At 46.4% G+C, this 27,691-nt stretch overlaps 1 protein-coding gene across 14 annotated transcripts in view; it reads right to left on the reverse strand.

The window, feature by feature from the left end:
- The window catches only part of COL6A3 (collagen type VI alpha 3 chain), a 90,663-nt gene that overhangs the window by 11,144 nt on the left and 51,828 nt on the right, over positions 1-27,691 (reverse strand). For all 14 annotated transcript variants that reach the window (XM_055380639.2, XM_004033417.5, XM_063695310.1 and 11 more), the window contains 26 exons: positions 26,571-26,663; positions 25,956-26,009; positions 24,930-25,001; positions 24,203-24,229; positions 24,047-24,091; positions 23,876-23,929; positions 23,362-23,424; positions 22,655-22,720; positions 22,176-22,229; positions 19,722-19,757; positions 18,149-18,211; positions 17,330-17,392; positions 15,940-16,002; positions 14,931-14,993; positions 13,406-13,456; positions 13,142-13,177; positions 12,600-12,662; positions 11,291-11,353; positions 9,965-9,997; positions 9,842-9,878; positions 9,725-9,736; positions 9,134-9,627; positions 6,885-6,981; positions 5,291-5,989; positions 3,854-3,956; positions 964-1,376 (listed from right to left, as the gene is read on the reverse strand). In XM_055380639.2, coding sequence (XP_055236614.1) covers positions 964-1,376; positions 3,854-3,956; positions 5,291-5,989; positions 6,885-6,981; positions 9,134-9,627; positions 9,725-9,736; positions 9,842-9,878; positions 9,965-9,997; positions 11,291-11,353; positions 12,600-12,662; positions 13,142-13,177; positions 13,406-13,456; positions 14,931-14,993; positions 15,940-16,002; positions 17,330-17,392; positions 18,149-18,211; positions 19,722-19,757; positions 22,176-22,229; positions 22,655-22,720; positions 23,362-23,424; positions 23,876-23,929; positions 24,047-24,091; positions 24,203-24,229; positions 24,930-25,001; positions 25,956-26,009; positions 26,571-26,663 — 2,917 coding nt within the window. The remainder of the gene's footprint in view (positions 1-963; positions 1,377-3,853; positions 3,957-5,290; positions 5,990-6,884; positions 6,982-9,133; positions 9,628-9,724; positions 9,737-9,841; positions 9,879-9,964; positions 9,998-11,290; positions 11,354-12,599; positions 12,663-13,141; positions 13,178-13,405; positions 13,457-14,930; positions 14,994-15,939; positions 16,003-17,329; positions 17,393-18,148; positions 18,212-19,721; positions 19,758-22,175; positions 22,230-22,654; positions 22,721-23,361; positions 23,425-23,875; positions 23,930-24,046; positions 24,092-24,202; positions 24,230-24,929; positions 25,002-25,955; positions 26,010-26,570; positions 26,664-27,691) is intronic.

The raw sequence follows: 27,691 nt of genomic DNA on the forward strand, positions 1-27,691 counted from the left end.
CATACTAATCATAAGTTGTGTTTGCTACAAAATGAGCCCCATAATTTAAAATATATTAAGTCATAAAATTTTAGGGTATGACATGAAATTCTTTTAAAGGAATTCTGCTTTCTCTCTTTCATACTGTTCATCAAATGAAGATAATTTCCATTTTATCATGAGCCTTCCTTTACAGCTTGTGACGTTCGGTAGTGTCTTCCAGTATCTTCTTTAGGAAAATGATAAAATAACATACTCTTGGTCTCATTAAAGCCATCTACCTTTTGTATCTAATTCAGTCTGAAATATATTAAGTTGGTGCAGAGTAATTGTGGTTTTTGCCATTGCTTTCAATATTTTTCTCATGGTCAGTATGAGCATAGATTTGAGCCTTGGGGAATGACTGATGGTCCAGGCTCTGACTTTTCAAGCTGCTGGACTGAACACCCAGTATTGCCACAGCACACAGCTTAGCGCCCCTTTTCTGTGGGTATGAGGCAGAGACAAAGTTTGCAGTTGCAAAGGGCTCCCCCAGACCTTTTCAAGGCATGTTCTAAGGTAGGCGAGTCCGGCTCCGTACACCAGCCCGGAAACATCTGCCTTGCTGCCTGAGAACCAACTGCAGTGTTTTTCTTTCTGTCTCTCTCACTCCCTAAATAGGAGCTAAAACCTTATTTCAACAAGGAAACTTTTCCCTTTAGTTTAAGATGACTCAATTTTCAGGTGAGGTGAGCTGTACCCCCACTGACATTCCAGAGAGAATGAGAGCTTCCCATCCCTACCGCAAGACAGGATTGAGGGCACAGGATGGGGAGTGGGAGGCTGGAGTCCCTAACCAACACCTCTTAAAATACATCATCCAGGTGTACAAGCCCAGATCAAGGACTGTATTCTGAGTGTGTTACATGCAGGCTTTGAGGAACACACCCTGGAGCAGGAAATGAGGATGTCACAAGATGGCAGCCCTAGCAAGGGCTTTCTTACCCACGGGCTTAGTGGTGGCTGGCTTGGTGGCAGCTGGTTTGGCTGCCTGTGGCCTAGGGACCTCAGGCTTGGTCGCCACTGGTTTTGCAGCAGCAGCAGCGGGGGGTCTTACAGCTGCTGGCTTTGCTGCTACAGGCTTCGCTGCCGTTGCTGGCTTCACCGCCACTGGGGGTCTAACAGTGGCCGTCTTTGTGGCCACAGGCTTGGCAGCCACAGGTTTTGCAGGGGCCGGTTTCACAGGGGCAGGCTTTGCAGCGGCTGGCTTCACAGATGCCTGATTTACAATAATCACAGGCTTTGTTGTGGTGGTTACAGGCTTTGTTGTGGTGGTCACCGGCTTCGTCGTAGTCACCGGCTTCGTTGTCGTCACTGGGTTGGATGTAGGACTTGAAGTAACATTATTCGGAACATTTCTGTTAAGACAAATTCAATATTACCTCTACTTTTACCCGCTATCTAAAATAAACAAAGACATAACCCCGTGAGCTACATTAAATTTGTTTTAGCAAAATGCATGCAATAGTTTTTATAGATTATGTATAGCAGTGCATATATTAAATTCCTTCTTTTAAGGATCTGTGCCTCCCTAAAAAAAGATATGGAACAGCATATTGAAAAATAGAACCATTAAAAATGAAGCTTATATTGTTCTACAAAAACATCTTTCAATTTCTAAAATAAAGGCAGAGAGAAAATAAGAGACAATAATAATATCCAACAATGTTCTCATTATAGCAATTAACCAACCAAAACATACACCAAAAATTAAATGAAATCAGTAGTTAGCTACTTACATTATAAGAAAATATCCACTCAATCAAATGCTATGTTGAGCTGGAAAATTATAAAGTTAGCATGCACTATTTTGCTCCCAGGGCTTATTATTGGGAGTATATATATTTTTTATTTCTCTTAATTTTTGTGTATGTGTATTTTTTTTACAATTTCTTGATCTATTACCAATATCTAGAGAGAATAGCAGCCTAATCAAACAGACATAACAACAAGGACCCACACTTCATAGCTTTCTTGATCTTAGAAGAAAATATATTATTTTATAGTCATATCTTGCTACTTGTCCTAGGAAGTATTAATATATTTTCAAGTTAATATCATAAGACTTCAAATACTAGGTTACTTCATTCATTCTGTTTTCCTAAAGATAAAAAGGTTGAGCCAATTTCAGGGAAGGTTTCAGAGAAAAAATACGAATCATTAGAGCCTAGAAAAATAGAGGCTACAAAGCTAAATGAAGCATCCGGTGCCACGATAAGGGTCCTAGTGGCCTTAGCAATGATACTCATTCTTGCTATGCTGAGATTTAAAGCCACTCCTTCTGAGGTCAAAAGAAAGAGCTGAAGGACTTAAGTGGTGATAGACAGAAGGGTCTGCAGTAGGAAGAGATGGGCTCTCTTTCCCCATCTTGAGAGTCAGCCAGCAGTAAGCCAGATAGTCATTTTTCAGGGATCATTTGCGTTCACATCTCATCTGTGTACGAAGTTCAGAATCTGCAGAATCTGCACTTCCCTCCAAAGCATGACATACTGTGACATCCTCTTAAGGAGCACACATTGCTGACACGCTGCAGGGGCTCAGTTCTTGCAGCCCCATCACCCCCGCTGGCCCTCTGTTACATGCCCCCGCTGCCCTCTTTGCTCCTAGGGTTGGCACCCGAGATGGAGCAGGGCATGAAACACGGCACATGGGCCAGGCAGCAGCATCGGCATGGGTGCCACAGTCCTGCCCACTCCCACCCCTCCCGTCAGTCTTCATAGAACATGCACATGGCTTCCTATTATTACCATCATTACATGTTATCACAGCATTAATAATTTTAAGAAGACATGGAGTCCATTTTTTGATGTATCCAATCCTTCTTTTATGTAATCATTTCACACCAGATACGGTAAATTGTTTGGACCTACGGTCTCAATTATCTACCTTCTCTCTGCCCATGCCCTTTCAATGTAATGTGGCAAGTCCTTCCATCAAGCCTAGTTTTCCACTCTTAAATCTAGGTTAGCCTTTGGACATGCTTTGGTCAATAGAACGTGGCAGAAGTAACAGTGGGCCAGTTCTAACCTAGGTCACAAGAGGCCTTGCACACTTGTCTTCTCTCAGGGAACCCTGCCAGGTCACCTGGTGAACAAACCCAAGCTAGCCTGCTGAGAATGAGAGACCACATGGAGCAGAGATGAGCCAGCCCATCTGAGACCACTCTAGACCAGCAGCTCTATAGCTGACAAGCAGCTGACCACAAACATAAGGGATCCAAGGAGAAAACAGAAGAACCACCCAGTTGAGCCCAAACAAAAATTGCTAACCCACAGAATTGCAAATTAAATAAGTGGTTGTTGGCCAGGCCCAGTAGCTCATGCTTATAATCCCAGCACTTTGGGAGGCTGAGGCAGGCAGATCATTTGAGTTCAGGAGTTCTAGACAAGGCTGGACAACATGGTGAAACCCCATCTCTACTGAAAAAAAAATACAAAAATTAGCCAGGCATGGCTGCATGCACCTGTAGTCCCAGCTACTCGGGAGGCTGAAGCATGAGAATTGCTTGAATCCAGGAGGCAGCGGTTACAGTGAGCCAAGATTGCACAACTGCACTCCAGCCTGGGCAACACAGCAAGACTCTGTCTCTAAATAAATTAAGTAAGAAAATAAATCGGTGGTTGTTGTTTTAAGCCACTAAGTTTTGGGTAGCTTGTTACATGGCAAAAGCTAACTGATAAAACATATTATTTGAGAAGCATGACCCACATTACCTTTGGGAAGTCACATTTTCTGGATTTCAAGGTCCTCATCCCATAAAGTCAGGAGGTGGTTGGAGGACCTGTACATTCCCTGCAGTGCTACAATTTTTAAGACAATAATTATAATCACTTACACTTGTTTGTGACCAAACTTCACAAGGTTCTTTGTGGGTTGGTCCCCTTGGAACCAATCACACTGTTTCCTGATATCTGGGGACAAGTAAAAAGCATTTTCACCTAAAGAAAAAAAACAAAGAAAACAATTGAACCGCATGCTAATAACATGAAAATTAAAATTAATCTGTCAACAAGTTAAATGAATCACATAACATTTATTTAGCCCATAATTATTGTTGAATTAACTATATCAGACAAACTATGTCCAGTGATTTTAAACATAAAGTATGATGGCATTGGATCCATAAAACATGGTAAGCCAATATGTTCTATTTGGCAATATTTGGGTGATTAAGTTAAAGATATATTTATCCAACATGAGAGAGAAGACAGGGATAGGAGAAAAATCAAGTGGAGAGTTTAACAAGTTCTAGACTCTTGGACATCAGATTATAATCCAACTGCTTTTCAGATTTTCTCAATGCTTTGTTGAACAAAGCTTTTGTTTTTAATCTTTGGAAGACAGGAACAGTGACCTGTGGGTGAACCTGGGGGCTTACCTTTGCTTCACATTTTTCTTTGAATCTTTTGGGGGCCAGACCTTCACAAACGTGAATACTGTTTTCATAGACCTCAACATTGCCTTAAATAATAAACATTTAGCATATACATGTTTATTTATACTTTATAAATCCCCCTCATTTGTTCCAAGCCTTGCCTGTACTGACCCTGGGCTGCACACTGTACGCAGGCTCTGGAAACTATAATAGGCTGCACCTCCTCAAAGAGCAGTCTAGGGGACCACAGACTCACAAATAAATGATCAACAGGCCAGGTAATAGATGCCCTAAATAGGGTGTCCGGATTAACCATGAGCAGGCCTTGGGAGCAGCAGCTTCCACGGCGAGCAGAAGCCATTGGAATTGAACTTTGAAGATGAATATGTGTTTGCTGCTGAAGTGCGGTGGAGAGCATTCCAGGGAGGGGGAGCCCCATGAGCAAAGACCCAGTGGTATCCAAGCACGGGGCTGGTGGCTAAGCCCCGATCAAAGCAACTCTTTCTGGAAGCTTTCCCCGGTGCCCCTAACAGAAATCACTTCTCTCGCGACATGCCAGCCTATTATGTCATGCATAATAAATGTGCATTTGATCCATTTGCCCACCCATTTGTAAACTGTTAAGGACACCAAGAGTGCCTTATGACTAGGTGGCGCTTGGTCAAATGTGGTGGAATAAAGGAATCAGTGAGAACAAGGATTCTGTCTGCATGTTCCCTGCTTACTCTGGCTCCTAAAAGCATTTGTAGCATATGGCAGGTGTCAATATATGTCTGTTCAATGAATGAAACAGTTCCTGTCAACACATCGGTTGTCTTTTCCATGACTGTTCCTACACTTCTCCTGGCCCGAGCATAAAGCCAGGCCAGGGCACATGCTGTGCCATGCAGGACTTACTGCTGACGAAGGATGGCAACAGCCTCCCGAAGCGCATCAGAGGCTCCTCGTTGAGCTCGGTGGACTTGTCCACTAATTTGAAGAAGACGTCGTTTGGCTCACTGGCGAAGGTGTATACCTCCTTGATGTTCACCTTCCTGCCAATGCCCAGGACCACGAAGAAGTAGCCCTTGCATTTGGCCTGCAGGATGACTCTCTGGGCCTCCTCCAGCTGCTGCTCCGGCACCTCGCCCGTCAGCATCAGGACCACAATTTTCAGGTCCCGTGGGTTTGGGGCACTTTCAAAGACATTCTCTATGGTGTATTCAATGGCACTGCCCAAGGCCCTGGTTCCCTGCAACTGTGTCATTCCCCTGCTGAGGAAGTCCACCAGCTTCTCCTTGGAGCCATAGTCAGTCAGGGAGAATTCCACCTTCACAGGTGGCATGCTGGCATTGTCCACGGACTCAGAGGGCGCGTGCTGCACAACGGCCACTCTGGCGAAGTGCTGGGAGGCCTTGGGATCCGGGCTCATGTCCAGTTGTCTGACCAGGTACGCTACGTACTTCTTCATCTCATTGAACTGGAACAGGGTGGTGGTCTCAGCGCTGTCTAAGATGAAAGCCATGTCGATGTCCACATCGCTCCCTGCCGCTCTCCTGTCCCTGAAGGAAGGCCTCCAACTGCCAAATCCACAGGATGGGTCGATGTTGCAGATGTCTAGAAAGAAGCATGGCAGCCTATTTGTTCTGTGACACCCACAGCAGGATACACAGCTCATCAATCTGCTGGGAGACTTGGGTGATTAAAATGATCACGTAAGATCAAAAGTGGGCCGGAAGCGGTGGCTCATGCCTGTAATCCCAGCACTTTGGGAGGCCGAGGCAAGTGGATCACGAGGTCAAGAGATCGAGATCATCCTGGCCAACAGGGTGAAACCCTGTCTCTACTAAAAATACAAAAATTAGCTGGGCCTGATGGTGCATGCCTGTAATCCAAGCTACTCTGGAGGCTGAGGCAGGAGAATCGCCTGAACCCAGGAAGCAGAGGTTGCAGTGAGCCAAGATTGTGCCACTGCACTCCAGCCTGGGCAACAAGAGCTAGACTCTGTCTAAAAAAAAAGAAAAAAAAGGATCACAACCAAAACCAATTTATATCTTGCCTATGGCCAGATTTCAGTTTCTATCACCTAATACTTAGTAAATGAAACAAATCACTAACCTAAAATCTTTGTAGTATACCATGTGCTGGCATTTTTAAAAGAAATGAAAAATTATATTACTTCTCTGCCACTCTTTGAAGAAATATGTTCTAGAAAGTCACTAGTGCCAATATTTTCATTCTAGATTCTAATGTCAAAACTTAAGCAGAAACTGCCTCCTCCTTTGTTACCTATAAAATGAATTATCCCCCATCAAAGAGAAGCTCTGTTTTGGGAGGTCCATTTTGAATATAGAAACTGCTGCAGTAGTATTTACTCTGGTAAATACGAGGCTTTGTGAATCAATTGAACTCAAGCTCTTTTTACAGATCATCATTATTCTCTCACTCTCCTGTGGATATTATGTTTTGCAATTGCAGCTGAGCAGATCTTCCTGTTACAGAAACAGCTTACCCAAGCAAACATGACACGTGAGGACATTCTCCAGGAAGTCTGTGAGGTCTCTCCCTGCAGGCAGGACAAGCGCATGCCCCACTGCTGTGTTATTGATCTGGTTTAAACAAAAGAACAATTTTGGTAGGGGCGTACATGATCAGTAATATCTGAAAATATGGCTGAGGAGTAAATCATAGCTACATCAATAAAATAGATTAACTTCCCAATAGGGCAGTATTGGGAATATCTTCTCATTTGGGGGTGGGGCTAGGCTCTGAGTATAATAGAAAGACATAGGTTTTATTCTACTAGGGTGAGCTGGAGTTCATATCCCGTTCAAGTGGGGTTCAGTTTTTTTCAGCTGTAAAATGGGGGGTAATACCTTCCTAATGGTGTCATTTGGAGGGTTAAATTAGATAATAAATGTTAGTACCTGGTGTATCCTCTGGCAAATAGTAGGAACTTAATCTTATCGTTATTTTTAGCAACAATATGGGAGCTCCATCCCTTCCCCACCCTCTCAGGTGTGGTTAAAGCAAGTAACAAAATCACTCCCAGTGGGTGCAAAGAGTCCTGTCTATCGCCGTACCTGGCACGCGATTAGTAATTATTCATTTAACAAATAGCTAGTTTGAATGAATGAATGAGCAAATAATTAATGAATGAACAATTTTTTGATCTTGTTGAAACCATGCTAAGAAACTCACGTGGTTCTGGGTCCCTCAGCCCACACAAGGACAGACTTATGTGAATGAACCCCCCCATCAAGAGCACATGGCCGGTAGCCCAACTTCAACACTGAATTCCCAAGCCCAGCGCTCTATGCACAAATCATCCTGTGTTTGGCAGAACAAGCTCTGAGGAACGGCAGTGATGACTCAATGTCTTTTGCCGACACAGGCTGTGGTAAAAGCATAGAATATCCAGTGTGGAAGGAAAGACATTAGCAATCATCCTGCCCCAGCCTCAACTTACAGGTGAAAAATCTGAGACGCAGGGACGCTAAGTGGCGTGCACATTACTTTCAATGGGTGGGGGGAGTGTGGAACCAGGCCAAGGCCTCCTGACTCCCGGGTGGACTCCTTCCTACCCGCCACCCATCTGTCTTGAACAGTATCACCAGAAATGCACTGAATAAATATTAATTGATGTAAGAATTAAACCAGTCGGCTGAGTGTGGTGGCTTATGCCTGTAACCCCAGCACTTTGGGAGGCCGAGGCAGGCAGATCACGCGGTCAGGAGTTCGAGACCAGTCTGACCAACATGGTGAAACCCCCGTCTCTACTAAAAAAAAAAAGAAAGAAAAATACAAAAATTAGCCAGGCATGGTGGCGAGTGCCTGTAATCCCAGCTACTCAGGAGGCTGAAGCAGGAGAATCACTTGAAACTGGAAGGTGGAGATTGCAGTGAGCCGAGATCACACCATTGCACTCCAGCCTGGGTGACAGAGCAAGACTCTGTCTCAAAAAAAAAAAAAAACAAAAAAAACAAAAAAAAACACACAATTAAACCAGTTATTTAATAGAATTACAAGCGACACTTGGCCTCTCTGTGGGCTGACCCTTGGGGCCTCACTGAAGAAAGCTTTGCACAGTGGTGTAGATTGGGGGTGCTGAGTCGGCATAGTTTTGGGGACCTCACTAAGAGACTGCAGGCCTCCAAGGCCACCCTGGATATTCACCTTCAGGGCCGACTGGGACAGAGTGGAGACTGGAATGGGTATCATCAGCACATGGGTTTCAGAGTCTAATGGACTAGGGTCCTAGCCTCTCACAAGCACCTCACCAACAGCAGGATCTTCCTATCCATGAGGTGAGACTGATGATACAAACCTCACCAGCCAGTTATGGGAAGCAAATGCCCAGTACACAGTAAGACACAGCTCAGAGTGTGCACAGGGGGCCATCTTGGGAGGAGACAGGACGGATCCAAACGTCCAGGTCCTCATGAATAAAGCAAACAAGTCACACCACCTTGTTAGTAGATAGAGAGTGTCACCAACACTAGCATCACTAACCGGCAAGAGCTGTCAACATGTGAGGAGGGACCTGGGGGCAGTGCTACAAGCATGTAGGCGTCCCTGTAGTGCTGGAGCCACGAGGTTGTCCTGGAGACCTCACAAAAGAAGTTCTCAGGCAGATGGCCTCATTGGGGACGTTTTAGGAGCTATGGGACATGAAGCCACAAAGGAGCATGGACGTGTCTGAGAACCTTTTCAGAGCCCCAGAAGAAAGGGAGATGCCAACAGCACCCACAGAGCACAGACCTGCAAAGCGTTGATGAGCTGTCGGTCTTCCTGCCTTGTAAGGAACAAGGGGGTGATCCCCGCATCTGAGAGCTTGAGCACAGCCTCTCGGAGCTGTGGGGATGCTCTCGTGGGCGTGTTGCTGAAGAAAACAGCCACTTTCCTCATCAGGAATCCGTTCCTCACACGCTTAAATGTGTTCCTGGCCACAAACGACATGGCAGTCTCCAGACTCTGCTGTTTGGATGTCAGAGCCACCTGAAGGTTCTTAATCTTGTCCAGGAGGACTGACTTCCTCTTGGAGTCAGCAAACCGGATCTCCGTGGTCACCTCGTTGTTGTAGGTGACCACAGCCACCCGGGCCCCCCGTGGGCAGTTGCTCTCAGCAATGGTCAGGTCATTCACAATACTCAAGACCACATCTCGCATCCGGCCGAAAGTGTCTTGGTTGACTCCCTCAGAGGTGTCTAAAGCAAAGGCTAGTTCTGTTGGGAAGACGGGGCACTCCAGGGGCCCTGTGGAAAGTGGAGGGCGGAGGGTTAAAGACAAACTGTACTTACTACAAAAGGGAGGCTTCCTTTCCTTAGGAGAAAGTCACCAAAATCAACTTACCATAACAGCAAGCTAGAAAAGAAGCAAAGAGAAGAAAGGGTGAGAGACTGCTCTACCATGTGAGAATTTCGAATGTAAAAATATGCATTGTGAGACAACAGAAAATCATGTACTTACGGCATTTATCTTTGATGCTTTGGATGAGGGCACATTGCTTTAAAAGAAAATAAAAGAATATGTAAAGAGAGCAAATCAAAGGCTCATGAGGTTAATGAGTCATTCTGGACACATGGAACTTACATCGATGGAGTCGCCTCTGTTGCCCTTGGGACCCTGTAAAACCAAGGAACGAAAGGTGAGAGGCACAGTAGATGGGGAGTTCGAATAAACAGGCTTTGGCCCCCAGAAATACACAGAGCAAGACAAAGGGGCCCCTGGATAACCTTGATTGTTTACAGCCTCTCCCTATAAACCTGATTTTATCCCTTGCAAAGCAAAAAAGAGAAGATTCTGGAGCAAATGTGTTTCCCTGGGAGGTCATTTGGCTTTTGAAATAGTCTCATGTTCTGAAACCAGGAAGCTCACCACCAATCCATGTAAAGCCCACGAGTGAACTTGGGTCTAGATTCTGCTTCTCTTGAGAAAAGAGCTCCCTTTCACACACTTGCTTGATACGCTGTCCCCTGCCGAAGGGGCAGTAAGAGATCATTGAGCTGCCCTGGCTCCCTCCATGTCTAAAGCATCCCAGCTGAATTCCACACCGAGGAGCTCTAGGGACTGACTCGTGGCTTCCCTCACTGTCCCATGCCTAAACCTCACCACCCTGACAGCCCAGCAGGCATCTCATGGGCCATTAGTTGTCTTTCCAGGAGGCTATTTCTGCCTGCTTGGTCTTCTGCAGGAACTGGCTTAATGTGCTCCCCCCAACACTTCACCTACTTAAAGACAGCAATCAGACCCACCTGACCAGCCTTCTTTTCCCTAATTCAACCAAACTAAGCCCTGAACCTTTCCTTCTAGGAATGATTTTCCAACTCCCGAATTATCTTTTCCATTATTTTTTGAAACTCACCAATTTCAATATTGAGGGGCAATATATGGAGAAATTCAAATAAGAAAACAAAGGTATTAGCAATAAAGAGGTTTGGAAGGGCTGTGGGAGGATGCCTTCCTGGCTCCTGGTGGCAGCATGACTAGTGGGCTTTAACCACAAATCAGGAGCTCCCTTGGGGATTTCATAGACCACAGGAAGCATTGTCAAACCAAGGCCTGGCATAATTGCACTGCCTCTACAAGATGCAAGCAAAAGGTATTTAGATTTCTCCTCTTTGGTTTCTCCTCTACACAAACCTCAAATGCACCTATGCCAGGAAACTATAAAGGCAAATTACAATACTCCCTAGATGACAGGATATCCCATGAAACCTATTTTTTTAAAGTTTCTTGTTACTCTAAAATTCAAAATCTCTTTGCTGCATCATGATGTCAGAGAAGCGGTTTGACAACCAAGCAAATACAAAGAGAGCACATTTTCTTGTGAGCAAAGCAGATGGTGGGAAGTTTTCAGGGACCACGTGTAAAGCACCCAGCGCCAGGTGGCTGGGTCAGAACTGGATAAATACTTACAGCTGGTCCTGGGTAGCCAGGGTCTCCCTTCTGTCCAACTATCCCTGGAGGTCCCGAATTTCCCTAGAGGGAGCAGAACAAACATTGTTCAACTGTGTCAGAAAGTGGAGAATTTAAGGCTCCTATAGTTGGAAGGGACGGTAAAAGTGATCTAACCCAAGGGACTCCATCACCACGAGAAATCTCTCACTTTAAGGGAGCTAAAATGTCTCTTAAATTCAAGTTTAGGGACAAGCAACCTCAACAAAGCCAATGGGAGTCCCCCACCAACTATAGAGGTGTTGTATATTGTGTTCTTTGCCAGGCTAAGGTAAGACAGATGCTTTCCCAAGAACCATTAATATGATTACTAAGGACTCCCAGGAGAATAGGTAACAGACAGTGAATTAGCTAATGTGTTCAGTGTAGATAATCACCCAATGTTTTAAAGCTCTTTGGGATATTAAATGATCTAGTTTGACTGTCTTCACTGATCAAATTAATAGGATTATTATGTTTCTTTTTAAACTACATTTGAGGCTGAAAATAACTGTTAGCAACATTTACACAGATCTAGGCCACAATTTGCTAATTGAAGACTCTGCCATTTTAAAAGGGTGAGTAAACATCCATTGAAGAATAATCTGGCCAGGTGTGGTGTCTCATGCATGTAATCCCAGCACTTTGGGAGGCTGAGGTGGGAGGATCGCTTGATCCCAGGAGATAGAGGTTGCAGTGAGCCAAGATGGCACCACTGCACTCCAGCCCAGATGACAGACTGAGACCTTGGCAACAGAGTGAGACCTTGTCACACACACACACACACACACAAAGAATAAAAAGAAAAGAGCTATCAGGGCCAAAAGTCACTTAAGGAAGAAGAATCTCAGCACCAGTAGTCTGAGGAGCCCATGGCCTTGGCCTGGCTCGCTTGCAAGCCCAGAGGCTTCAGAAGCAGTTTCCATGCCTCATTCACTCCCATTGCCTGGCCGTCTGGGTGGGTATGGCCCAAAGTGACTGCACAGACTTCCCAGTCACCCATAATGAGATTCGAGACTGTAGGTGGGTGCTGTGCCTGGAGTGAGCTGGGCTGGCGACCCTGGAGGTGAATTGGAGGAAGAGGAATATACTTACAGGAGGAGAGCCATGGACCACAGCCATGGTGGCACCCTGAGGACATTGCTCTGGGGCTCAGGATTCCCTTCCTTCCACCCTGTGCTATCCCTGGCCAGGGTGCAAGTGAAGGATAATTGTCAAAGCCTCAGCAGTTAATCACATTGAGACATACATTCTCATTCCTCACCTGCAGCCAAGGCCCACGCAAACTTACCCTTCGGCCTCTGATGCCTTTGGGTCCTGTTGTTCCATTTAGCCCAGGCTCGCCTGGGTTACCCTGGGAAGAAAGCCGAGAAGTGGCACAGTAAGCTCTGGAACAGAAGATCTCACTGAGGGTCCTTGGGGCAAGACATCCAGGAGACGTGTGGGTCACACTTTTCCAGGGCAGCCAAGTGGTTAGCTTTGATTCACTTTTCCAGTGGGTTACTACTATATTTGTGGTATTTGCAGATGGTCTCAATTTAATTAATCAGCAATGATACTGTCATGTAGGTTATATCATTTCACAGCTTACAGAGTACTTTGATTGCAGCATATTTTATTTAAATCTCATAAACACCAGGACAAGTCTGTATTGTGACCTCCACTTGACAGATGAGAGAGTATTTTAGGGAAGGAAGGGTCTTTCTCAGGGTAGCCCAGTTAACTGAGTGGCTGACCCAAGACTAATGCCAAGATATTCTGATTCTCAGTCCATGGACATACCAGAACCATCCCAAAATCATGATGATGCTTCACCGACCAGGGATTATTTACCTTTGGTCCTGGGTATCCAGGGAATCCTCTTTCTCCCTATAAAGGAAAAATAGATTATTTAATACTTGATTCTAATTTAAATTCATCTAAAATAAATTGACCTTGAAAGAAAGAAATGTCTGCTGAGTCATCAAAAGAAAACACTCACTCAAATACAAAGACAATTTTTAAAGAAATAATTCTTTTAAAACACAACACATCAGAAGTTGTCCTTGGAGCCTCCTGGCAGCAAGGACGCTTGGATAAGCCTCAGCAGATACGTACTTTTTTGCCTCTGCGTCCTTCACTGCCAACTCCGTCTCTCCCGTCATCTCCCTAAGAGTGGGAAAGAGATGTGACTGTAGGTCTCCATGCCTGGCACACCATAACCACCGTCTCTGCCCTGCCGCTGCCCCTGAGAAGTGGATCCTTGAGCTCCTGAAATGTTTGCAGACTAAGGTACAGGAGTAGGCACACTTCCTGCTCCTGTCCTATCCTCCAAGTGTGAACAAGACCATTTCTGTAGGCGGTGGGCTCAAAGGACTCCTGTAGCAAAATGGCACTGGCGGACTAACATAGAAAGAACTGCTGGTTGCTTTTGGTAAAGATTCTGTTTGGATGTAGAATCAAAGACTCGTCAACCCCAAGAATCTTAGAATTGACAGGAATCTTGATGGTTACTTTGATTCTATGCATCCATAAGTCTTTGATTCTACTTCAAAACCAAAACACTGAACTCCGTCTCTCAGGCCCAGGTCATATTCCCCCTCCCCATATCCCTTCCCTTCCTTCCAAGTCATCACCCCTAGACCCCTCCTTTCCAACACCTCCCCCCAGCATGCTCAGATCTGTTCCTGTTGCTGTCTCATGAGGAGCATTCAGAACTGGACGTCATTAATTATGAATCAGAAGAACTTGTGTGAATTGTACATTACTATCTCTAACATATGTAGGAATTGCCACTTAGTTAATTTACAGTTTTCAACAGATATCGACAACTAGAGATCTGTGGACCCAAATTAATAGAAACAGAATCAGGAAGAGATTTCCTTCAATGGTTTGAAGTCTGATTTTTTCCCTGTGCTTCTGAGATTAAAAGTAATACAAACAGATTCGTTTTTAAACTTCAGTTAGTTGAAAAGACAAAAATGAAAGAAAGAAAAATATTTTGATGCTTGGAATTAAAACAGTCAGATCAACCTGGTCCTTTTATATAGTGTTTAGGTGCCATGACTCCTTTTGGAAAAAGTCACAATGGACCGTAGATTTCTTTATTCTTTTGTAACGTAGAAATGTACATTACAAAATTATTGTTGGTGAGTTTTTGGGGCGTTTTTAAATAGCATTTAAAAAATGAGTTAATGAGGTAATAATTTCTATTCCTAAGATGTCTCATTCAAAAGAAATTGTTTCCTTCTGGACTGAGACCTAATCAAATCCAATTCCATTTTAACCCAAATGACATTTACTTCTTTGCAGAAAAGCTTCATCTAGTTATGCTTGCAAAGCATTTGCGGGACCTAAGATGAAGGTAGTTTAAGCTTCATTAGCCTCTACATTCTCTTGTATCAGGAAAAACACAGGGGAAAAAATGTCTCTACCCACGGCCCGCCCCACCTCTCTACCCCTGCCAATAAAATAAAACTTGTTAAATTAATTTGCCATGGATGAGCAAGTTTCAGTATTTCCAGCCGTATCCCCAATAATACAAGAAGCAAGGCTCATCTTTATTTGGAACCCTCTCCTGGCTTCCTGCACCTTCCAGCAAAGAGTCAGCGACAGCCTGACCCCAAGCGCGCTGTGACCTTACCGTCTCCCCACGAGGGCCCCGGTTCCCGATTCCTCCTTTTGGTCCTGGCTCTCCGGGCTCACCCTAGACATGAGAAACATGGCTGAGACCCTGTGGCCTGAGGCTGGCTGAGACCCTGTGGCCTGAGGCTAGCTTACAGTGTGATGCCAAGCCATGCTTTTGTTCTAGGTAAGGGTGCTGCAACATGCTGACTTCACCTTTGAGATTTCGGTGGAATGATTTTCTAAATTGCAACATTCATGTGCAAATTCCTGGAAAAGAATCCAGGAGGGTTTGTGTTTGTCCTTTTCACCAGCGTGGCATGGGGGACGGGCTGATGAGAAGAGACAGTAACGGCTGGGAGAAGAAGGCACGGAAGGCGGTGGGCATTGAGGCCAGCATAAAACCCCAAAACACTCTACAGGCAGAGACCATCGTGGATTCACAGGAACTCATTTCTTTTACAGAGAACATGCAGTCTTTTCGGACTGGTTATGACAAATTGTAATTTATCTCAAAGCTGATAGAAAGGAGGTTCTCAGGCAGCCTTCATACAGCAGACTTGCTGTTATCCAGGACAGTCAGGGTCGGGGCTCTTGGATGATCTAAATGTGATTAGCTGAGCCGCTGTGCGTGCACTGCCCATGTTTAAAGACTGCTCGTTCCATATTATACTGAAACTGTACCAAGCACTGCCTGGCTGCTCTGATGGCTCAGAGGGTGCTGCACTATTGGCACAAGCCAAGCAAGAAAGGAGCAGAAAACCCGGCAGCTGATGGAGGGCTGTGGCCAGGAGAAAGCCAGCCCTCTGAGCAGAGATGGTTGGTGGCAGGGATGGTGGTGGGAATTATGGTGGGGATTGTTGGGGGACAATGATTCCACTGGCCAAGCCGCGATCAACAGGGGAGGCTGGAGTGGGAACCAGTAGTACTGAAGAGGAGGGACAGACAGACTGACCAAAGAGGGAGAGGGGCATGTGTGCCTGGCTGGTCCCTGTCCTCAGGAAAGCTCTACCTTTCTAAAGACAAACCTTTCTTCCCAGGGGACCGGTTCTGCCTCGTTCTCCAGGAGCACCAGCGGCACCTCCGCTTCCCTGGAGCAGGAGGGGAGGAATGTGTCAGTCAAGTGGCCAACCGTCCAGGCAAATTGGTCTCTGAAACCTGACTCTCCCCTGCATGGAAGTCAGAGCCCGCCAGGGGCATGGGACCTGTCCCGCCTGCAAATCCCAAGCACTCAGCTCTGAGCACAAGGCTACGGACTCAAATATAAACATGCACAGAAATGGCATGCACAAATTTAAAACATGAGTATTACTTCTCAGTGCCAGTTTTCACAAATTAACGCATGTTGCAGTTATTAATGTACATATCCTAGGTTCCTGACAGGACGGCAAGCTCCCAGATTTTATGTGACTTTATTCTGCCTCCCTTTTCACACCCTCACAGGGAGCACCTGGTACATATGGGTATGTTAAAGCCTGTTAGGTGAATGAATAAACTGATGGATGAAATTAACTCTTAAAATGTGGTACAGTCTACCCAGCCCAGAAATAACGTAAAAGAGATGGTGAAAAAGTGCAAATTAATAAATGTTTCTGGAGCTACTGGATAACTATTTGAATAGCTTTGCATCTATACCATCTTAAATTGTTGATTAATTACAAGTTAAGTAAATGTTTTTTAAAAACCTCTAAAAATATGTATTTATCAGCTTTCAAGCTAGAGAAGGACTTTCTAAGCAAGCTCTTGCCTGCTTCCACCATAAAATATTTTTGTACATTTATGTAGCAACAGATTGAGCTTGTTACCAGTTTATTAGTCATTTTTTGGTAATAAATGATAGGATGCCTCCCTCAATATCATCTCAGACATGAGGGAAACCCGAATATGTAATTCTGTGACACCTGATCCTAGCCCAGCAATGACAGTGTGTCTCTGCTCATCATTGCTGATAGCTGCATTGCAAGATAACATCTGCAGTCACAGCAAGTTTAAGGGCCATCTTCTGTGCTGAACTCAAGGGTGAACTTGAGGCACTCACTATACAAAATACATAAGCACAAGGGGCTATCTCCAGGGACCAAAGGTGAAACGCCTTGCAGACTCTAAGCATTTTGGTAGATTTAGATTTTCCAGGATTCCATCCTGAGGCATATCCCCTGATTTCCACCCAGGGACACTTGGAAGGAGCAGAATTGAGACTTAGAGGCCCATGGAGCACCAAAAAAGGAAACTCTTACTTTCTTGGGGTGAAGTAGCCAGTCACTGAAAGGCCTGAGGTTAAATCTGGGGGTTTTGTTGCCAAAGAGGAGAGCTAAAGGGAGGTCTGTCTACAATAGCATCATCCGAGAAACTCTCAGCCTGCTTGGCAATGTGCCCTCTGTTCAGCTAGAGAGGGGGCTGGTATTAGGACAGGCTTACCCGAGGTCCAGAAATGCCTTGTTCTCCTATCAGCCCTGGAGGACCAGCAGGACCAGCTGGGCCCTGAGGAAGGAAAAGACCATCGTGAGTGCTAATGAGGTGACTTTCCATGAGAAGCCTCTGCATGGCATCTGCCCATCCCACAGGGCCTGGAACCTCACTTCTGCTGGCCAAAAACGGCCACCAAAACCCACAATTCTCCTGTCTTAGCTGCAGTAGCAGCTGCCTCAATCCAGAACGTGAATAGGCAAGTGAGCTTAAAATGTATACAAGCAACAAGCATTCAGACAAAAACGTGTAGGAGAATCTTCACAGAAGCATCATTCACAATTGCCAGAAGGTGGAAACAACCTAAATCTCCATCAACCAATGAGTGGATAAACAAAGTGTGCTGTAGCCACACAACAGAGTATCCTTCCACCATGTAAAGGAATGAAGTGCTTCTACATGCTGCAATGTGGATGAAGCTCAAGAACATGATGCTCCGTCAAGCCACACACACAAAGCTGCCTAGTAAATGATTCCATTTATACAAAATATCCATAGTGGGCAAATCCATAAAGAGAGAGAGATTAGTGGTTGCCAGGGACTCGGGGTGGAGGGTGATGGGGAGTGACTGCTAATGGGTACAGGTCTCCTTCGAGACTGTGTTTTGAACCTAGATAGAGGTGATGATTGCACAGCATTGTGGAAGTACTAAATGCCACTGGATTGTTCACTTTAAAATGGTTAACTTTCCGGATATAAATGCCACCCAATCACTTTTTAAATGATTTGTGAAGTATCAGAGGGCACACAGTCACACACGGAAGCACTCACCTGGGCACCTCTGGTCCCCTGCTCTCCCTCAAAGCCCGGCTGGCCGGGACCGCCCTTGTTGCCCTTTGAAATAAGAGAAGATGCAGGGAGGAGTCAGCATGGTTCCTGTCAACGTCAGCTCTTTGCTCTACAGTCATTTCTGGGCCAGGGACTTGGAAAGCAATCAGGGAAAACTCAGCTCTTCCAGAGGTAACAGATGATCAAAGCGGTAACCCCAGGCGAGACACTGAGCACAGGAGCAAGCTGTCTCCCTGCACTTCTACAATTGTTCCTCACTCTTGCCTCACCTCTCCTCGGACAGCTCTGTGAAACAGGGATCATTTAGACCTAAAGCAGAGGACCGAGACACCGGCAAGTTGCGGGTTGCTGATGGCCAGATAGGTGGGCACGTTCTGGAAGAGGCGCCCGCCCGGGACACTACTGCCTCAATCATGTTTCCTGCACTTGGACCCCAAGTCCCCACTGGGCACCATTTTCTCTAGACTCTGCAGAAGAGGCTGTTTAAGGAGATGGCTGACAGAGCCTCAGGAGCCATGACAGCCCAAGGAGGATGAAAGAAAAATAAATCTCAGAACCCCAAAATCGCTAAGCCAAAGGGAAAAGTCAAGCTGGGAACTGCATCAGACAGAGCTGCCTCCCATTCTATTTTTAAATAAGATAGCTACAAAGAATTTTTTTTTTTTTTTTTTTTGAGATGGAGTTTCACTCTAGTTGCCCAGGCTGGAGTGCAATGGCATGATCTTGGCTCACTGCAACCTCTGCCTCCCGGGTTCAAGTGATTCTCTTGCCTCAGGCTCCTGAGTAGCTGGGATTACAAGCTTACAAGCATGCACCACCACGCCTGGCTATTTTGTATTTTTAGTAGAGACAGGGTTTCTCCATATTGGTCAGGCTAGTCTCGAACTCCCAACCTCAGGTGATCCGCCTGTCTCAGCCTCCCAGAGTGCTGGGATTACAGGCGTCAGCCACCGTCCTGGCCAGTTTTTTTTTTTTTTTTTTTTTTTTTTAAGCTGCATACCTCCCTCACATTCTGCCCACAGGGAAATTCCTTGTGGACAAAGGACAGACAGAACTGAAAGTCATCCCTCTGCTCATGGGAGACAAAGGCATATCCAATTGCTTCCTTCGCCCTATTTTTCACTAAGACTAACTAAGGCGTAGGTGACTGTTCTGGTAAACTGTATATTCAGTGAAAGGCTAATCAGAGACTCAAAAGAATGCAACCTTTTGTCTCTTATCTACCTATGACCTGGAAGCCTCCTCCCCTGCCTCGAGTTGTCCCACCTTTCTGGACCGAACCAATGTACATCTCACACATATTGATTGATGTCTCATGTCTCCCTAAAATGTGTAAAACCAAGCTGTGCCCCGAACACCTTGGGCAGGTGTCATCAGGGCCTCCTGAGGCTGTGTCATGGGCATGTCTTTAACCTTGGCAAAATAAACTTTCTAAATTGATTGGTATCTGTCTCCGAAGCTTTGTGTTCACAGGAGAGAGTATTTTTCACTCCTGGGCTGGGCGGCATCTGGGCTGTTTGAAGAGAGTCTCCAGGGGGCATTGCATGAGGCTCACCTTAGCTCCGGGGGGTCCCCTTCGGCCAAAGCCACCCTGTGGAAGAAAAAGTCCCACAAACTGTGAGGGGGAGCATGGGACGCTGGGCATGGGGCCTAGAGCTCTTTCAGACTTCACCCTCTTATTCTGCGGTTACTCAGGGGAATCTTCCCAAGCACCCACATCGTGCCAAGAACCAGAAACCACGCCTCATCAGCCCTGGGGAAACTCGCACACACAGACACCCTTCCTCCACCCTCATCCGGGTGAAGTTTTGCTTCCTTGCTACTCCTGTTAATCACCCAATGGAAGTTTTGAGAATTACTGCAGACCTGCCAAGCAAAATAATGACTCCTTTTGGCTGCACGATCCCAGCCAGTTTCAAATGAGGAATGTGAAAAGGGAATGTCAACCTGTCTATTTTTCTTCCACCTTCCCAACTGTACTGAGAAGTCATGAAATACGTTAATTATAATGGAAGGGAGTCCCAGGTTCTCCAAGTGATCCCGGCCAAACACAACACACACTCGGTTAAGTAAAATATCTGAAGTGCACACACGTGCACCTAAACGTCTCGTGTACTTAGGTAGGGCTCACGACTTGGCAACATCTTCCTGGATGCTCCAGAGGTGACCTTTAGTTCAAACATGTGGGCTTACTTCACAAGTAATCCATTAATTTCCACCTCAAAATTGTTTCCTCGGCAGTAGAAAGGTTTGGGGTGGGACTTTATGAATGTCCTAGGCGGTCTTTGCAAAGTTAGGGTTGGTGTTGCAGAGGCTGTGACCGACTAGCTCTGTTGTGGGGCTCAGTCATCTGCTACACCAACCTAGGAACCTCACTCTCCACTTCCAATGGACCAGCCCAGTGATCTGCGGTGACCAGTTTGCCATTATTCGCTGTAATGCCACCTGCTTCAACGGAAGATCTTGGCCACCTTCCATGGAAAATTTGAGAGAAGGGGACACTGTTCTCCTCTACAAAGCAACAATCTGGCCTGGCCCCTCCCAAAAGAGACATGCTAGAGTTCCACGAGAGCCCACCAGCACTCAGTGATACATTGCTCAGGCCAGAGGCCGCCTGCGGAGACTCTAGAAAGGGGATGTAGGCATGCTGAAGCCCAGTGGGAGGGACACATTTCAGCTTGGCCTGAGCCTGGCACTGTGGTCCTAAGGGAAGGGATAGCACGCCATTAGGCCACAAAAGGAAGAACTGAGTCCTCAAGAGCCCGTGACTGAAACCGAATTCAAATCCAGTTTCTACCTTGTGTGTAGAATTGAAATTAATTGTATGAACTACTCAATTTTAAGTCATTTCATGAAACCAAGTTTTGGCTCTGCTCACACGCTGAGTTGTAATAGCCCATTGTAACATTTGATGAGTATTTCTTCTTTTCCATTATATAGCTTCTTTTTCATTATATAGCATTATTCAAAAATAATGCTCACTTCCAAGCAGTTGATCCAGGTCTTTACAATTTATTAAAAATAAATAAATAAATAGTGCTCAAACATTTTAAAATGATATTTTCAAAATTTCTATTTTCTTCTGAGTTTTCAAAGCAAAATGATGCCTATATTCCATCATTTGATTTTGGTGAGTCGCTCCTTTTGAAAGTCCCTCACCCCAGCGAACTCTAGTGGCCCAAGTGCTGGGGCCGAACGAGCCACTGCCACTCAGGGCGTAGCTGAGGGCCCAGTTCCCAGCGCCCAGCCCCAGCTTGCAGCCTTTGTGCTCTGTTCATTTCTGAGCAGAGACCTCCCCTAGGCACCCACCAGCATCCTGAATTTCCTCTGAGAGGTTACAAACTTCTACATCACTGCCTCCCTGAGCAGGGGTCTTCTCCCAGCTACAAGGCAGACACTGTCTGTGCCCGAGGACCCTGGAAGCTTTTGGTTGGCTTCAGAAAGATCATTCACATCACTTTGACTTTAGCATTTATTCAACAAGACTGAGGATTAGGCATACAAGGAGCTATTCTGCTACAGACATTTCTGAAACGTCTTGAAATTGCAAGATGCAATACACCAGAAAAAGAAGAAATCTAGTTTTGTTATTTCACTTACAGCATCCCCCCAAAAACCCACAGATAATTACAAAAACAACAAATCCACAACTCCCTCAGCCTTCTTGCCCCTTATTCCCTCCCTCCCCCAGTATTAGGATTTCCATTTGGGTTTCTTAAATATTTAGTTGGATCAAACCTGGCCCGATATTTGAAAGTAGCAAAGATATTATTTTTAAAAGCATCTGTTCAGTATGTTTTTGGGGAGAGCAAGAATTGGGGAGAGAGAAGAGATGAAGCACCAAGGAAATTATAAGAATGAAAATAGATTGGAGTAACGACCGTTTCAGAAATCCTTTTACATTCACTCAGTGCAGAGCTGTGGACTAACCATGCACCAGGTCATGTTGGGCAGATCTTACGGCACTAAGAATTGTCACAGAGCCCCCCAAAGCCCTAATGGCACTCACATTCTTCCCAGTTTCTCCAGGTCCTCCAGGTACTCCATCTCTCCCTGGGACACCCTGGTGTGGGGAAAATTAGCATGAGATTCTCATCTGCAGAGAAGAATGTCTAGCTCTGAAATGCTGCACAAGACATTGCAGGGAAAGGGGTCGATTCACAGAGGAAGAGCCCGTTTGCAGGACAGTTGCACACTTTGCAGGATGCACCGGACTTCAGTACACTCCCACCTCTACAAGCCTTTGGCTTAACAAACACCTTCTGTAACTATCTAAGAGGCACAGATTCTGCTGAGAAGCCCCACTTGGCAAGGGTCACTCTGGTTCCCCACGGAGACTTCATTCATGGGGACTCTGCTCCTAATCTTAGGCCACTCTGCAGTGTTAAAGACCACGTCTTTGGCCTCTGTGGCTGCTGATGAGCCGAGAAGTGTGTCCTTTCTCTTGCCCTCAGTACAGGGAGAGTCTAGGAATGTGCAGCACCTTACCATGGGGCCGAGGTCACCGGTTTCTCCTTTGGGTCCTCTCTCCTGGCTGTCTTGTCCTGGGTTACCCTGAAAGCAACATGGGAAAGGGAAATGAGCCACATATGGAAGGAAAGCAGCTGCCACTGGACTGGATGGTCAGGGAACTATTAGCAAGGACCTGCATGCAAGGCTTCGAGGGACAAGCCCTTTGGCCACAACCCATCCAGGTAACATCCATGCAGGTCTTACGAAACCCAATCACGGGATCAGCAAAGCACTCTTAGCCCCAAACAGGTGCAATGGTTCTTCCCCAGGGAGGAGGATGCCCCAGGCTCACTCTTGCTTATCCTTGGCCACAGAGGCAGGATGGACTGGAAGAAGAGGCTAGTTTGTACTGCTCATTTGCTTAAACATTTTACAGAGACACAAAATGAGAAAAGCTGCAAACTCTTCTCTTTTCCAAAAGCAAATTTGAAGTGCCCTGATACCACATTTTTGGAAACTTCTCAGATATTTGTATAACAGGACTTGCAAATGATTATCTGGTTAGCAAGAGAATCAACACATCTCCCCAAACCCCCAAACTGCAAGAAAAAGACAAAGCACTTATTTTATCAACATGTTTTAAAGCAATTTCAAAAGTAGAATTCTTCCTTTCATCCCCCTTTCCCAACAACCCTCTTCCCCAGGCTCAGGTCTGAAATCGTCAATAAAGAAATCTTCTTTACCGGGTCCCCTCGAATCCCGACATCTCCTCTTTCTCCTTTCTCTCCTCGAGGTCCTTTATCACCCTAAAGGAAAAACACAAGTGGATGCTAAAAACTAGATGTTTCCATTTTTATCTCACCCTAAAAATCACATTCTTCAATTCATAAATCTTAACTAGAACAATGTTTACAATTTACTCATTCACCATGAAGGCAAATTCACTTCCACATATTTTTCATTCGTTTAGTAAATCCATGAATATTTATCAGGGACCCACTTTGTGCCAGGCACTGGAGATTTATTTATAACAAAACAAACTCAGTCCCTGCCCTATGGGATGTGATCTCGAAACAAGAAAATGTACTGTGATGTGTCAGAGCTGAGAGGGGATGTAATGGGTGCACTCACAGGGGAGGTCAGGGAAGGCTGCCTGGAGGAAGCGGGCTTGATGTATATGAGGAAAGAAAATAACTATTCCCTAAATGAAATGTTGATATTCTTTCCATAATAGCACCACCGTGGAAATACACCTACCCTTCTTCCAGGATTCCCTTTCTCTCCAGAAGAACCAGGCAATCCTTTGTCTCCCTGCCAAAGACAAGGATTAAAGGTCACGCCTGCTGCAATTTCTATCACAGACTGAGTTGTTAGTTTCTGGAATCTTCAGAACCAAAAGCAGTTTGGACTTAGAGTAAAATCACTTACATCTTCACCATCCAGACCATCCAGTCCAATTTCTCCTACTTCGCCCTAAGAGGGAATAAGGCGGACAGGTAAGTATAGAAAGCTATTCTGGCAAAGGAAGAAATGAGAAATACTGGGAGAGTTTTCCATTTGTAAAACAAAACCAAGCTTGCATACCTTCTCTCCTGGGAATCCCCGAGAGCCCTAGAAGGCAAGGGGATAGGGGAAGCATTAGCTTTTCCTGCAGGGCTGGTCCCTCGGGCAGAAGAGGCCAAGGGCTGTTCCCCCACTCCACCCCATTTGAATGTTGCAGTGTCTGAAAATTAAATATTAGAGTCCCACCCCTTTGGATTCCTCTCTCATCACCACGTGCGATGTTTTAAAACTAAAACTAGAACTGAATGCTTGGGTGGTCTTGGCTCCCAGGGCCGGCGGGGGTGGGCCCCAAAACCCAGGGCAAGGAGCTGACTTTGTAACTTTGCAGCCCTTCCCTTCAGCACCTGCCTTCAAACTTCAGCAAACAGAGAGGCAAGTTCACCAGCCTTCAACCCACCTGCTGTCCTCTCACTCCACTCCCTTCCCTGACTGCTCCCACGGTCCAGGGCCGGGGCCGTGGGCACCAGCCTCCCCTCCACCCTGGCCCATGTTCTCTCCTTGTGAGGGTTTCCTGGCTTCTTCATGTTTCCATAGGAAACTATTTCTCCATTCTCAGGCTCCCCACCAGCTGCAGCCCCTGCTCCTGAACCCACCCTGCTCAGAACTGCCTTCCAATGAGAGGTCACGGGCTGCTGAATGCTGAGGTCAAGAAGCCTGGACCAGCGGCCTCCCTCCCTGGCAGCATCTGGAGAAACTGCGAGTCACCTGACCCCTCCCCACGCTAGCAACCCCATCACCCACGCCTCACCTTTACTCCTCTCTGGCCCGGGCAGCCCTGGAAACCTTGAGTGCCGTTCACACCAGGCGGACCACGCTCACCCTGTTGTGAGAGACAAAGGCATTTTGCAAGCTGGAGCCCTTCATCACCCTGTCTCTGCCGGGCTTGCAGCAGCGTGAAGGGTACTGTGAACAGCATGCAGCAGAAAGCAGATTTCACCATGGGGAATGCCGATCGAGGCTACGTGAGCCAGGGAGCCTCTTGGGCCCCTGCATGAGGCCTGGCCTGGAGCCTGCAGTTTCCCTGAAGGGAATGAGATCTGGGAGGGTAGCAGTGCAGACAGCACTGCCCTGTGGGGCAAGGGTGGGTGGCCCCCAGCACTGTGTGTCTGTGGGTGCTGAATCCCGGGAAGACCCACTGGGCTGACAGCTCCTCCAAGTGATGCTTGATTCCCAGTTCTCTAGCCGAGCCCTGCCGGCTGGGCCCTGGTGACCACACTGTTCCTCGTGAGCCCCTCTGTCCCCTATCCCAGGGCTGGACCTTGATCTAGGGTCCCAAAGCTCCCCAGACAGGCGTCTGTCTTGCTCCCATGGACCCTGCTACTGGGATCTGTCCATCCCCAAGACCCTCGGACACTGATGATCTGATCCAGCAACATCCCCTCCAGGGACTACCCTTAACAGGGTAACCCCTACAGCCCTGGTGAGGTCTCCTGCTGTGTCCCTGCCCCTCAGCTCACTCCCATCTCTACTTGCATGTCTTAATCTAGTAGATACTGGGTGTGCAAATTCGGTGTCCCTCTGGCTCAGAAACCAATTAATCCCTCCTTCTGAAACAGAGTAAGAACAAACCCCACCCTTCATGCCCACATTTGTCATACTTCAATTATCACACTTAGACATCCGGGCAAAGTTGTTAAGAAAATTAGAAATTAATTTTTCTCCCAAAGGGAAAGCCATCAGCAACTGAACAAATGATGAAATCCACAATGCAATCCCAATGGGTAAGGATCAAGGAGGGGGTGAAATTTTAGGGACTAAAACAATTTTGACTTACGGGTCCACCCTCATCACCAGGATAGCCTCGGTAGCCATCTTCTCCAGGAATACCCTGAAACAAAGGAAATCGGGTCCTCTGTTTAATCCCGTGGCCTTCTTTGCTCTAGAGTAAGAATCCCTGTGGTCCCCCTTCATTTGGCAGAGCAGCACTAAAACTCAGCATGGCTTTCCCTGTTACTGCTTTTCCCCTCAGTACACCATGTCACGATTCTATCAGGATCTCTAAGGCTCCTGCTCTGCCAAGAAAGCCTGTTAGTTCCTACTGACTCAGAGCAAATGCTACGAGTTCCAGCTGCCATTCGCAGCCAGGCTGCTGTCAGGGACGCCAGCTGCCTTTAACATTATTTTATGAAATGAAGGACCAAGATGTTAAAGCACAGATCCCCTTATCCTGTGCAAAAGGAGGGTCCCGCCTGAACCATCTTCACTGGAACAGGCCCCAGCAGAACAGCACGCGGGTCTGCCCCTCAGAGCTCCTCCTTCTAACATAAGAAATGGTCTCTCGTCTCCTCCTTCATCTCCACACTCTTCTGTTAGAGAAATTACCCCACCAAAATAATGTCGGGCTTCTGACACCTCATCTCAGGGGTGGGCAAGGGTAAAGCCACCGTACCTTTGGCCCGATGCTGCCGATGGGCCCGCGGTCTCCCCTCTGCCCAGAGCACTTGCAGGGAACCCCACAGCAAGCTTTCTCAGCAATGTTGTCCTACCAAAAGGAAGAGAAACCAAATGTTCAGATCTCAAGAAATGCTCAGCAGAAAATCATAAATGCGCTTTAAGGGTCAAAATCGGATGCGTGGGGGTTTCATGGTGTGAGATGAAGTCCCTCCAGGTGACATTTGCTGGACGACTGACGATATGATAGAAATTGCCAGCGAAGTCAGGAGGGCCCATCTCCTGGAGGTCGGGGTGCAGGTGGGAAGTCACCAATGGGAAAGTAAAGAACAACCAAAGTAAGATAGATCTTATCCACAATATCACTGCAGGCTGGACCTTATTTCTAGAAGTTTCCATCATCAGATCTTAACTATAACTTACATATGTTCCAGTTACAAAGTGCAAAGCCAAGCAAATGGCAGATGGCCAAGACTGAAGGTGGTTCCAGAACAGATATCCATGACCACCCTTCCTTGGAACCAGGGTGAGAGTCATGGGATATGGTACCAACCCAGAAAGAGGCTTCCAGAGCAGCCATGATGGGAGCAGGCACAAGTGATCCTGGCCTCGGAGCCACAAGCTTCTCAACTCCAGGTCACACAGACACCCTCTACATTCTCATCCCATCTGGCCCCTGACCTTATGTGGGAAAGGGCATGCCCAAATACATTTCCATCTGCTAAACTAATGGTGGGCACATGCACTTTCTTCCAATGAGCTTCCAAGAGCTTTCCCTTTCTCCCATATCCCAGATTTGTGAGCTAACTCAACCTACTTCCACCAGGAAAAAAATCCTGATTCTAGCCCTGCAAAGAAGTATGGAAGAAAGGAAGGAGCCAGGTCCATTCCTCCCATTCTCATAGCCACAGTCCACTGTTGCTACCACCAAAGAATCTCTGAGTTCGCAGCTCAGCCCCACATCTTCCAAAAGCTCCATCCCCAGTCTAAACCCAGGAGGTCACACCTCCAGCTGAGAGAGGCTGGCCCTGGGGAGAATTAGGAAGCCTCAGAGGGAGCTTCATTGACACAGAGGGAAACTAGGGAGGGCAATTAAAGCACTTCTCCACCCAGAAACAG

The sequence above is a fragment of the Gorilla gorilla genome, chromosome 11, assembly GCF_029281585.2.
Source record: "Gorilla gorilla gorilla isolate KB3781 chromosome 11, NHGRI_mGorGor1-v2.1_pri, whole genome shotgun sequence".
Taxonomy (NCBI): Eukaryota; Metazoa; Chordata; class Mammalia; order Primates; family Hominidae; genus Gorilla; species Gorilla gorilla.